The sequence below is a fragment of the Salmo salar genome, chromosome 14 (genome assembly GCF_965601325.2).
Source record: "Salmo salar chromosome 14, fSalSal1, whole genome shotgun sequence".
NCBI lineage: Eukaryota > Metazoa > Chordata > Actinopteri > Salmoniformes > Salmonidae > Salmo > Salmo salar.
The window spans coordinates 41492501-41505965 of record NC_138304.1 but is presented as its reverse complement, the minus strand read 5'-3'; the positions used below and the strand labels follow the sequence as shown (position 1 = coordinate 41505965).

Below are 13465 nucleotides of genomic sequence, written 5' to 3'. Positions count from 1 at the left end.
ATAAAAATCACCACCGGACAATTTACATTGACCCCCCTTACACACTGCTGCTACTCGCCATTTGTTTGTTATCTACGCATAGTCACTTCGCCCCCACCTACATGTACAGATGACCTCAACTAGCCTGTACCCCTGCACACCAACTCAGTACCAGTGCCCCCTGTATATAGCCTCGTTACTGTTATTCTTATTGTGTTCATTTTTATTTTAGCCTACTTGGTAAATATTGTCTTCTTCTTGAACTTCACTGTTGGTTAAGGGCTTGTAAGTAAGCATTTCACAGTGAAGTCTACACTTGTTGTATTCAGTGCATGTGGCAAATAAAGTTTGATTTGGAAAGGCACACACCCGTTTACATAAAAAAGGTCCAAACAGTTGACAGTGCATGTCAGAGCAAAAACCAAGCCATGAGGTCAAAGGAATTGTCCGTAGAGCTCCAAGACAGGATTGTGTCAAGGCACAGATCTGGTGAAGGGTACGAAAACATTTCTGCAGTATTAAAAAGGTCCAAGAACACAGTGGTCTCCATCATTCTTAAATGGAAGATGTTTAGAACCACCAAGACTCTTCCTAGAGCTGGCCGGCCTGCCAAACTGAGCAATCGGGGGAGAAGGGCCTTGGTCAGGGAGGTGACCAAGAACCCGATGGTCACTCTGACAAAGCTCTGGAGTTCCTCTGTGGAGATGGGAGAACCTTCCATCTCTGCAGCACTCCACCAATCAGTCCTTTATAGTAGAGTGGCCAGATGGATGTCACTCCTCAGTAAAAAACGCACATGGCAGCCCACTTGGACTTTGCCAAAAGGCACTCAAAAGGACTCTGACCATGAGAAACAAGATTCTCTGGTCTGATGAAACCAAGTTGAACTCTTTGGCCTGAATGCCAAGCGTCACGTCTGGAGGAAACCAGACACCGCTCATCACCTGGCCAATACTATCCCTACAGTGAAGCATGGTGGTGGCAGAATCATGCTGTGGGGATATTTTTCAGCAGCAGGGACTGGGAGACTAGTCAGGATTGAGGGAAAGAGCAAAGTAACCTACTCCAGAATGCTCAGGACTTCAGACTGGGGGCAAAGGTTCACCTTCCAACAGGACAACGACCCTAAGCACAAAGCCAACACAACGCAGGAGTGCCTAGTCTCTGAATGTCCTAGAGTGGCCCACCCAGAGACCGGACTTAAACCCGATCGAACATCTCTGTAAAGACCTGAAAATGGCTGTGTAGCAACACTTCCCATCCATCCTAACAGAGCTTGAGGGGACCTGCAGAGAAGAATAGGAGAAACTCCCCAAATACGTGTGCCAAGCTTGTAGTGTCATACCCAAGAAGACTCAGGGCTGTAATAGCTGCCAAAAATGTGCTTCAACAAAGTAATGAATAAAGAGTCTGAATACTTATGTAAATGTAGTAGTATTTTATTTTGAATAAATTTGCCAAAAAAAAAAAAATTCTAAAACCAATTTTTGCTTTGTCATTATGGGGTATTGTGTGTAGATTGATGAGGAAATAAAACAATTTAATAAAACTTTAGAATAAGGCAAATGTGGAAAAAGTGAAGGCATCTAAAAACACACAATACCAGTCAAAAGTTGACACCTACTCATTCAAGAGTTTATTTTTACTATTTTCTACATTGTAGAATAGTGAAGACATCAAAACTATGAAATAACACATATGGAATCATGTAGTAACCAAAAAAAGTTTCCATCCTTTGCCTTGACAGCTTTGCACACTCGTGGCATGCGCTCAACCAGCTTCATGAGGTAGTCACCTGGAGAGTTCCCACATATGCTGAGCACTTGTTGGCTGTTTTTCCTTCACTCTGCGGTCCAACTCATCCCAATTGGGTTGAGGTCGGATGATTGTTGAGGCCAGGTCACCTGATCCAGCACTCCATCACTCTCCTTGGTCAAATAGCCCTTACACAGCCTGGAGGTGTGTTTTGGGCCATTGTCCTGTTGAAAAACAAATGATAGTGGGACTAAGCGCAAACCAAATGTGATGGCGTATCGCTGCAGAATGCTGTGGTAGCCATGCCTTGAATTCTAAATAAACAGCGTCTCCAGCGAAGCACCCCCACACCTCCTCCTCCATGCTTCACGGTGGGAACTATACATACCGAGATCATCCGTTCACCTACTTTGGGTCTCACAAAGACACGGCGGTTGGAACCAAAAATCTCAAATTTGGTCTCAGACCAAAAGGACAGATTTCCACCAGTCTAATGTCCATTGCTAGTGTTTCTTGGCCCAAGCAAGTCTCTTCTTATTGGTGTCCTTTAATAGTGGTTTCTTTGCAGCAATTCAACCATGAAGGCCTGATTCACGCAGTCGCCTCTGAACAGTTGATGTTGAGATCTGTCTTACTTGAACTCTGTGAAGCATTTATTTGGGCTGCAATCTGAGGTGCAGTTAACTCTAATGAACTGTGGGTCTTCCTTTCCTGTGGCGGTCCTCATGAGAGCCCGTTTCAGCATAGCCCTTGATGGTTTTTGCGACTGCACTTGCAGAAACTTTAAAAGTTCTTGAAATTTTCCAGATTGACTAACCTTCATGTCTTAAAGTAATGATGGACTGTCATTTCTCTTTGCTTATTTGAGCTGTTCTTGCCATAATATGGACTCTGTCTTTTACCAAATAGGGTTATCTTCTGTACACCACCCCTACCTTGTCACAACAACTGATTGGCTGAAACGCAATAAGGAAAGAAATTCCACAAATTAACTTAAAGCAAACCTGTTAATTGAAATGCATTCCAGGTGACTACCTCATGAAGCTGGTTGAGAGAATTCCAAGAGTGTGCAAAGCTGTCAAGGGAAAGGGTGCCTACTTTGAAGAATCTCAAATATATACTGCTCAAAAAAATAAAGGGAACACTAAAATAACACATCCTAGATCTGAATGAATGAAATAATCTTATTAAATACTTTTTTCTTTACATAGTTGAATGTGCTGACAACAAAATCACACAAAAATAATCAATGGAAATCCAATTTATCAACCCATGAAGGTCTGGATTTGGAGTCACACTCAAAATGAAAGTGGAAAACCACACTACAGGCTGATCCAACTTTGATGTAATGTCCTTAAAACAAGTCAAAATGAGGCTCAGTAGTGTGTGTGGCCTCCACGTGCCTGTATGACCTCCCTACAACGCCTGGGCATGCTCCTGATGAGGTGGCGGATGGTCTCCTGAGGGATCTCCTCCCAGACCTGGACTAAAGCATCCGCCAACTCCTGGACAGTCTGTGGTGCAACGTGGCGTTGGTGGATGGAGCGAGACATGATGTCCCAGATGTGCTCAAATGGATTCAGGTCTGGGGAACGGGCGGGCCAGTCCATAGCATCAATGCCTTCCTCTTGCAGGAACTGCTGACACACTCCAGCCACATGAGGTCTAGCATTGTCTTGCATTAGGAGGAACCCAGGGCCAACCGCACTAGCATATGGTCTCACAAAGGGTCTGAGGATCTCATCTCGGTACCTAATGGCAGTCAGGCTACCTCTGGCGAGCACATGGAGGGCTGTGCGGCCCCCCAAAGAAATGCCACCCCACACCATGACTGACCCACTGCCAAACCGGTCATTCTGGAGAATGTTGCAGGCAGCAGAACGTTCTCCACGGCGTCTCCAGACTCTGTCACGTCTGTCACATGTGCTCAGTGTGAACCTGCTTCATCTGTGAAGAGCACAGGGCGCCAGTGGCGAATTTGCCAATCTTGGTGTTCTCTGGCAAATGCCAAACGTCCTGCACGGTGTTGGGCTGTAAGCACAACCCCCACCTGTGGACGTCGGGCCCTCATACCACCCTCATGGAGTCTGTTTCTGACCGTTTGAGCAGACACATGCACATTTGTGGCCTGCTGGAGGTCATTTTGCAGGGCTCTGGCAGTGCTCCTCCTGCTCCTCCTTGCACAAAGGCGGAGGTAGGGGTCCTGCTGCTGGGTTGTTGCCCTCCTACGGCCTCCTCCACGTCTCCTGATGTACTGGCCTGTCTCCTGGTAGCGCCTCCATGCTCTGGACACTATGCTGACAGACACAGCAAACCTTGCCACAGCTCGCATTGATGTGCCATCCTGGATGAGCTGCACTACCTAAGCCACTTGTGTGGGTTGTAGACTCCGTCTCATGCTACCACTAGAGTGAAAGCACCGCCAGCATTCAAGTGACCAAAACATCAGCCAGGAAGCATAAGAACTGAGAAGTGGTCTGTGGTTACCACCTGCAGAACCACTCCTTTATTGGGGGTGTCTTGCTAATTGCCTATAATTTCCACCTGTAGTCTATTCCATTTGCACAACAGCATGTGAAATGTATTGTCAATCAGTGTTGCTTCCTAAGTGGACAGTTTGATTTCACAGAAGTGTGATTGACTTGGAGTTACATTGTGTTGTTTAAGTGTTCCCTTTATTTTTTTGAGCAGTGTATTTTCATTAACTCTTTTTATGTTACTACATGATTCCATAGTTTGTCTTCACTATTATTCTACAATGTTTAAAAAAACTAAAAAAACTTAGAACCAGTCAAAAGTTTGGACACCTATCTATATCTATCTCTCTATATATATATATATATATATATATATATATATATATGAGGAGATCCTAGCCTACCTATTTCAGGTAATACATTTATGCAGTATTAACCTTATATTTAGCTAATTAATAATGGGCTATGAATAATAAGCTAACTTGTAGCCTCTGTCTCTTACGCAACATGCAAGCACTTGTTCTCCCATGGCCTCTCCTTAGCCCTTGCAGTCCCATGTAAGAAAAGCTAGACTAGAATAGGTTGCTTGACTTTTTATTTTTTTAGCATTTCTTACATCAAGAATTTGCATCCCTGTTCAAAGTCTTTTTTGCTGAATATTGAATACAACAGCCAATAGAACTCACAGGTAGTTTGGAAGAAGAGCAGACGAGTGATGGGTATAGGCTATAGCAGTTATTTGTTCAGACCCATAACCATTCAAATCAATCTTCGTGATGAGAAGTGAAAGCCTTCTGCATCTAATTCTATTATTCATTGATGTCATTAGAATGATTAAGATAAGGATGACAAAACATATTTAATTTAAACTGTTGAAAGTGAGGAAGGAATGAAGCAACAGAGAGAAAGATGTAGCTAATAACAGGGGAAATATGGGTCAGCCTACTAATTATACAAATAGGCCATATATTTCCAAATTTAAATCAAATTTGCTAGCCTATACTTGTAACATTGCTGCACCAGAATCGCATGTTCTCTCACTACTTTATTATGATTTGAATGATGGGTCTAATTTCAGTCCATATAATACAGTTTTCACACGCAAAAAGATTAGCTTACTGGAGCTAGTTGAATTTATTTCCCCAAGAGAGCATATAACCAGCTACGTCTATGGGCTTTTATGTTTTTCTGTCGTGCGTAATGTGCAGCAGCCTATATCATTTATGTATTTGATAACTGCACAATTATTTGGGCTTGGCCTCATTAAAATGTCATTAATGTAGGGCTCATAAAATGTATTTAATATATGGTTCATCAGGCTCAGCTAGCACCCAGCTTGAATGTTCATGTTGATCAAAGCTCTAATAAACCCAGATATATTTACCGGTATATGCTTTTGAATGACACTTCTGGTTTTGTTGGGAAATACTGGTTTACCTCCGAGAAAAGTGATTTATTCTCGGGATGGAACATTTCTAAAATACCGGGAAAATATTCAACCCTAGCCTACACTAAAGCAGTAATTCACATCTTCAAAAAGGACTTTTGCTCCTGGTTCGATAACGGGCTGTGTCGCAGCCGGCCGCGACCGGGAGACACATGAGGCGACGCACAATTGGCCCAGCGTCATCCGGGTTAGGGAAGGGTTTGGCCGACTGGGATGTCCTTGTCCAATCACGCACTAGCGATTCCTGTGGCGGGCCAGGCGCATGCACACGGTCGCCAGGTGTACGGTGTTTCCTCTGACACATTGGTACAACTGGCCTCCGGGTTAAGCGGGCAGTGTGTCAAGAAGCAGTGCGTCTTGGCAGGGTCGTGTTTTGGAGGATGCGGGGCTCTCGACCTTCGCCTCTCCAGAGTCCGTACGGGAGTTGCAGCGATGGGACAAGACTAGCTACCAGTTGGATATCACAAAACCAGGGAGAAAAAAGGGGTAACAAAAAAAATGTATATACTTTTGCGTCATCAGTGATGCAGCGCTTAGAGCATGACTATGTTAATACATTGTACATTTGAAGTACGCCATGCGTGCTGATGGTATTCATGGGTGTGCTGAAGGACACCTTTTGTGCCAGGCAGGGAGCTTATTTTAGAGACGGTAATTGCAGGGTAGCTCTCAGACCTGGGCTGCATCACCAGACACACAACTATACGTCACACACACACACAACATACAAGCAATAGTCCACTGCTGTTCCTATATCAATGGGAAAGTGTGCAGAGGAATTTCAATAGCGCGCAGATTATGGAGTATCGTGTTATTCTGAACACACTGTTCTCAGGGCAGGCACGCCGGTTTAGACTAGCAGAACTAACTCTTTGCAGCAGGTTAGGAGAATTAGATCAAGAAAAGCGTCATGTTCACGTTTTAGTTAGCCTATCTAGCTGTAACCAGGCCTGCCCTGAGAACACCCTATTCTTCCACTAATGCATTCTGCATAGATTACAGGCCTCCGATTATGAGTCAACGTCATGGTGCCATCTACTGGACAAGCTCAGACAACGCCACAGGGCATCTCTCAGTCTAGTCCAGTGATTCCCCCGACTAACGCAGAAGGATGGATAAATAGCAGTGTGTTGTTTTTTTCCCCTCCAGCCCAGCAGTAACATTCAGACGATCTTCCATCTAGACCATGAGGAACTGCATTGGGTCGTTGAAGTTGACCTGGAAGAAAGCTCTCCATGACCGGAGTGATCCACTTTGACGGAGTGCAGTGTAAAGTGATGAGCTGAATGAACAGCTAAGTCAGTCATCATGGTCACCCTCACCTTGCAATAGGTCTGACAGGGAGGGGCCACACTCCTCAGGAACACTGTAGTCTCCCTTCCCAATGTTCTCAAATAGCTTATAGATGTTGTCCCCTTCGAACGGATATAGACTCGTTGTAATGTTGTATCTACGGCAGGGAAAAGAGAAAACAGGCACGATATTATACACCATGAGTTTGAGACTTCATGTTATCTGATATGGACCACAAGCTATGTATAACTAATTATAATTAAAATAGAAAAAGCCATTCGAAGACTCCCTGCAATGTTCAGGTTTCCATGAGTAAGAACACAAAGGATGTTAAAAGAAGATCAACAGAATGGTTGTCATCCTTTCAGATCAACACAAAGTCTTTAGGGCCGGTGGGTCACGGTCAGAGAGGGGGGGGGCCGGTGGGTCACGGTCAGAGAGGGGGGGGGCCGGTGGGTCACGGTCAGAGAGGGGGGGGGCCGGTGGGTCACGGTCAGAGAGGGGGGGGGCCGGTGGGTCACGGTCAGAGAGGGGGGGGGCCGGTGGGTCACGGTCAGAGAGGGGGGGGGCCGGTGGGTCACGGTCAGAGAGGGGGGGGGCCGGTGGGTCACGGTCAGAGAGGGGGGGGGCCGGTGGGTCACGGTCAGAGAGGGGGGGGGCCGGTGGGTCACGGTCAGAGAGGGGGGGGGCCGGTGGGTCACGGTCAGAGAGGGGGGGGCCGGTGGGTCACGGTTAGAGAGGGGGCGTGGTGGGTCATGGTTAGAGAGGGGGCGTGGTGGGTCATGTTAGAGAGGGGGCGTGGACAGTGCAATAGCCATTACGCACAGTGTGACGCCTGCGGACCAGATGTCCACTTTGAACCCTGAAAACGTGTCCAGGCCGTTGGCGATCTCGGGGGGCTGAAACGCTGGCGAGCCCTGACTTGTACGACACGTGTCATCCTTCGCAAACGGGTGCAGAGCCTGGTGGAGAGGGGGAAGAATATATATAAATATAAGAGCGAGGTAGGGAGAAAGAAAAAGCTCACAATCAGCATGATCAATCAGAGAGTGAAGAATGTTGTCTGCACACTTTAGTTAAGAACATGTACAGGTAACTGCCAAAATAAAAAGTGTCAATAGGGCGTTGGGCCACCATGATCCAGAACAGCTTCAATGTGCCTTGGCATAGATTCTACAAGTGTCTGGAACTCTATTGGAGGGATGCAACGCCATTATTCCACGAGAAATTCCATAATTTGTTGATGGTGGTGGAAAACGCCGTCTCAGGCGCCGCTCCAGAATCTCCTATAAGTGTTTAGATCTGGTGACTGAGACGGCCATGACATATGGTTTACATGCTCATCAAACCATTCAGTGACCACTTGTGCCCTGTGGGGCCATTGTCATCCTGGAAGAAACCACTCATCAGGATAGAAATTAATCACCATAGGGCTGAAGGTGATCACTCAGAATGGCTGTGTATTTATTGGTGTTTACCTTGCCCTCTAAGGGGTTGAGTGGACCTTAACCATGTCAGGAAAACAGACCCCCATACCAGAACAGAGCCACCAGAACCCTCATTTACTAGTGTTTCCTTTATTTTGGCAGTTTCCTGTATGTCCCTAATAATAGGTAATACAGGTAAATTATATTTGACTTCTCACCTCTGCCACGCCCAGGTCTGAGATCTTGAGCATGCCGTCGGTGGTCAGCAGCAGATTCCCTGGTTTAATGTCTTTGTGAACGATTCCCTGGCTGTGCAAATATTCAAGACCATCTAACAGCTGTAAAAAGTACCTGAGAGAGAGAGAGAGAGATAGAGACAGAGATGGCGAGCGAGCCACACGACATTAGCTCTATGGTGAATCCTATCTTGAGATCTGTGCATACGTTTCTATTTTGCATAAATCCCTCAACATCAGTGATTTACAAGAAGAGTGTGAATTCAGCCATACATGACGTATCAATCCAAGCAATCTAATGTGTTTTATTCAAATGTGTGGCTATAAATCAGTGTAACCTCCCCATCTGCACCAGGGATTTGTCTATTGACCAGGTATTCCTGCAATGGAGAGCTTTGCAGTCCTGCTGGATACTGGCCCTAATCTTAGTCTGCACAGAAGCACACACTAATAATAGCAGTGGAAAGAGCGAGCGAGAGGATAGAGCGAGGGCGAGCGAGTTCCCGAGAGCGAGGAGTACCCGAGAGCATAGAGCGAGGCGAGAGCGGGCGAGGGGATAGAAGGGGCGAGAGCGGGCGAGGGGATAGAACAAGAGCGGCAAGATAGAGAGCGAGGATAGAGGGCGAGAGCGAGGATAGAGGGCGAGAGCGAGGATAGAGGGCGAGAGCGAGGATAGAGGGCGAGGATAGAGAGCGAGAGCAGAGGGCGAGAGGATAGAGAGCGAGAGCGAGGATAGAGGGCGAGAGGATAGAGAGCGAGAGCGAGGATAGAGGGCGAGAGGATAGAGAGCGAGAGCGAGGATAGAGGGCGAGAGGATAGAGGGCGAGAGGATAGAGAGCGAGAGCGAGGATAGAGGGCGAGAGGATAGAGGGCGAGAGGATAGAGAGCGAGAGCGAGGATAGAGGGCGAGAGGATAGAGGGCGAGAGGATAGAGAGCGAGGATAGAGAGCGAGGATAGAGGGCGAGAGGATAGAGGGCGAGAGCGAGGATAGAGGGCGAGAGCGAGGATAGAGGGCGAGGATAGAGGGCGAGAGGATAGAGGGCGAGAGCGAGGATAGAGGGCGAGAGCGAGGATAGAGGGCGAGGATAGAGGGCGAGGATAGAGGGCGAGGATAGAGGGCGAGGATAGAGGGCGAGGATAGAGGGCGAGGATAGAGGGCGAGGGCGAGAATAGAGGGCGAGGGCGAGAATAGAGGGCGAGAGCGAGAATAGAGGGCGAGGGCGAGAATAGAGGGCGAGAGCGAGAATAGAGGGCGAGAGCGAGAATAGAGGGCGAGGATAGAGGGCGAGAGCGAGGATAGAGGGCGAGGATAGAGGGCGAGAGCGAGGATAGAGGGCGAGAGCGAGGATAGAGGGCGAGAGCGAGGGTAGAGGGCGAGAGCGAGGGTAGAGGGCGAGAGCGAGGGTAGAGGGCGAGAGCGAGGGTAGAGGGCGAGGGTAGAGGGCGAGAGTAGAGGGCGAGAGTAGAGGGCGAGAGTAGAGGGCGAGGGTAGAGGGCGAGAGCGAGGATAGAGGGCGAGGATAGAGGATAGAGGGCGAGAGCGAGGGCGAGGATAGAGGGCGAGGATAGAGGGCGAGGATAGAGGGCGAGAGCAGAGGGCGAGGATAGAGGGGCGAGGATAGAGGGCGAGAGCGAGGATAGAGGGCGAGAGCGAGGATAGAGGGCGAGAGCGAGGATAGGGGGCGAGAGCGAGGAGAGGGGGCGAGAGCGAGGAGAGGGGGCGAGAGCGAGGAGAGGGGGCGAGAGCGAGGAGAGGGGGCGAGAGCGAGGATAGAGGGCGAGAATAGAGGGCGAGAGCGAGGATAGAGGGCGAGAGCCCAAGCGAGAGGATAGAGCGAGGGCGAGGATAGAGGGCGAGAGCGAGGATAGAGGGCGAGAGCGAGGATAGAGCGAGGATAGAGGGCGAGAGCAGAGGGCGAGGATAGAGGGCGAGAGCAGAGGGCGAGGATAGAGGGCGAGAGCAGAGGGCGAGGATAGAGGGCGAGAGCAGAGGGCGAGGATAGAGGGCGAGAGCAGAGGGCGAGAGCAGAGGGCGAGAGCAGAGGGCGAGAGCGAGGAGAGGGGGCGAGAGCGAGGAGAGGGGGCGAGAGCGAGGATAGAGGGCGAGAATAGAGGGCGAGAGCGAGGATAGAGGGCGAGAGCCCAAGCGAGAGGATAGAGCGAGGGCGAGGATAGAGGGCGAGAGCGAGGATAGAGGGCGAGAGCGAGGATAGAGCGAGGATAGAGGGCGAGAGCGAGGATAGAGGGCGAGAGCGAGGATAGAGGGCGAGAGCGAGGATAGAGGGCGAGAGCGAGGATAGAGGGCGAGAGCGAGGATAGAGGGCGAGAGCGAGGATAGGGGGCGAGAGCGAGGAGAGGGGGCGAGAGCGAGGAGAGGGGGCGAGAGCGAGGATAGAGGGCGAGAATAGAGGGCGAGAGCGAGGATAGAGGGCGAGAGCCCAAGCGAGAGGATAGAGCGAGGGCGAGGATAGAGGGCGAGAGCGAGGATAGAGGGCGAGAGCGAGGATAGAGCGAGGATAGAGGGCGAGAGCAGAGGGCGAGGATAGAGGGCGAGAGCAGAGGGCGAGGATAGAGGGCGAGAGCAGAGGGCGAGGATAGAGGGCGAGAGCAGAGGGCGAGAGCAGAGGGCGAGGATAGAGGGCGAGGATAGAGGGCGAGAGCAGAGGGCGAGGATAGAGGGCGAGAGCAGAGGGCGAGGATAGAGGGCGAGAGCAGAGGGCGAGGATAGAGGGCGAGAGCAGAGGGCGAGAGCGAGGAGAGGGGGCGAGAGCGAGGATAGAGGGCGAGAATAGAGGGCGAGAGCGAGGATAGAGGGCGAGAGCCCAAGCGAGAGGATAGAGCGAGGGCGAGGATAGAGGGCGAGAGCGAGGATAGAGGGCGAGAGCGAGGATAGAGCGAGGATAGAGGGCGAGGATAGAGGGCGAGAGCAGAGGGCGAGGATAGAGGGCGAGGATAGAGGGCGAGGATAGAGGGCGAGAGCGAGGATAGAGGGCGAGAGCGAGGATAGAGGGCGAGAGCGAGGATAGAGGGCGAGAGCGAGGATAGAGGGCGAGAGCGAGGATAGAGGGCGAGGATAGAGGGCGAGGATAGAGGGCGAGGATAGAGGGCGAGGATAGAGGGCGAGGATAGAGGGCGAGAGCGAGGATAGAGGGCGAGAGCGAGGATAGAGGGCGAGAGCGAGGATAGAGGGCGAGAGCGCAAGCGAGAGGATAGAGCGAGGGCGAGGATAGAGGGCGAGAGCGAGGATAGAGGGCTAGAGCGAGGATAGAGCGAGGATAGAGGGCGAGAGCCCAAGCGAGAGGATAGAGCGAGGATAGAGGGCGAGAGCGAGGATAGAGGGCGAGGATAGAGGGCGAGGATAGAGGGCGAGGATAGAGGGCGAGAGCGAGGATAGAGGGCGAGGGTAGAGCGAGGATAGAGGGCGAGAGCGAGGATAGAGGGCGAGAGCGAGGATAGAGGGCGAGAGCGAGGATAGAGGGCGAGAGCGAGGATAGAGGGCGAGAGCGAGGATAGAGGGCGAGAGCGCAAGCGAGAGGATAGAGCGAGGGCGAGGATAGAGGGCGAGAGCGAGGATAGAGGGCTAGAGCGAGGATAGAGCGAGGATAGAGCGAGGATAGAGGGCGAGAGCCCAAGCGAGAGGATAGAGCGAGGGCGAGGATAGAGGGCGAGGATAGAGGGCGAGGATAGAGGGCGAGGATAGAGGGCGAGGATAGAGGGCGAGAGCGAGGATAGAGGGCGAGAGCGCAAGCGAGAGGATAGAGCGAGGGCGAGGATAGAGGGCGAGGATAGAGGGCGAGAGCGAGGATAGAGGGCGAGAGCGAGGATAGAGGGCGAGAGCGAGGATAGAGGGCGAGAGAGCAAGCAAGAGGATAGAGCGAGAGGATAGAGCGAGAGGATAGAGCGAGGGCGAGAGGATAGGGCGAGAGGATAGGGCGAGGGCGAGAGGATAGGGCGAGAGGATAGAGCGAGGGCGAGAGGATAGGGCGAGAGGATAGAGCGAGGGCGAGAGGATAGGGCGAGAGGATAGAGCGAGGGCGAGAGGATAGGGCGAGAGGATAGAGCGAGGGCGAGAGGATAGGGCGAGAGGATAGAGCGAGGGCGAGAGGATAGGGCGAGAGGATAGAGCGAGGGCGAGAGGATAGGGCGAGAGGATAGAGCGAGGGCGAGAGGATAGGGCGAGAGGATAGAGCGAGGGCGAGAGGATAGGGCGAGAGGATAGAGCGAGGGCGAGAGGATAGGGCGAGAGGATAGAGCGAGGGCGAGAGGATAGGGCGAGAGGATAGAGCGAGGGCAAGAGGATAGGGCGAGAGGATAGAGCGAGGGCGAGAGGATAGGGCGAGAGGATAGAGCGAGGGCGAGAGGATAGGGCGAGAGGATAGAGCGTCGAGAGCGTCGAGAGAGAGAGCGTCGAGAGAGAGAGCGTCGAGAGAGCGAGAGCGTCGAGAGAGCGAGAGCGTCGAGAGAGCGAGAGCGTCGAGAGAGCGTCGAGAGAGCGTCGAGCGCAGCGAGAGCGTCGAGAGAGCGTCGAGAGAGCGAGAGCGTCGAGAGAGCGAGAGCGTGGAGAGAGCGAGAGCGTGGAGAGAGCGAGAGCGTGGAGAGAGCGTGGAGAGAGCGTGGAGAGAGCGTGGAGAGAGCGTGGAGAGAGCGTGGAGAGAGCGTCGAGAGAGCGTCGAGAGAGCGTCGAGAGAGTGTCGAGAGAGAGCGTCGAGAGTCGAGAGAGAGAGCGTCGAGAGTCGAGAGTCGAGAGAGCGTCGAGAGCGTCGAGAGAGCGAGAGCGTCGAGAGAGCGAGAGCGTCGAGAGAGCGAGAGCGTCGAGAGAGCGAGAGCGTCGAGAGAGCGAGAGCGTCGAG

At 51.4% G+C, this 13465-nt stretch overlaps 1 protein-coding gene across 2 annotated transcripts in view; it reads right to left on the bottom strand.

The window, feature by feature from the left end:
- Positions 1–13465, bottom strand: part of LOC106569546 (serine/threonine-protein kinase STK11) — a 76478-nt gene that overhangs the window by 47330 nt on the left and 15683 nt on the right. For both annotated transcript variants that reach the window (XM_014141006.3, XM_045694355.2), the window contains exons 5-7: positions 8597–8729; positions 7777–7913; positions 6981–7108 (exon numbers count right to left, since the gene is read on the bottom strand). In XM_014141006.3, the coding sequence (XP_013996481.2) occupies positions 6981–7108; positions 7777–7913; positions 8597–8729 (398 nt within the window). The remainder of the gene's footprint in view (positions 1–6980; positions 7109–7776; positions 7914–8596; positions 8730–13465) is intronic.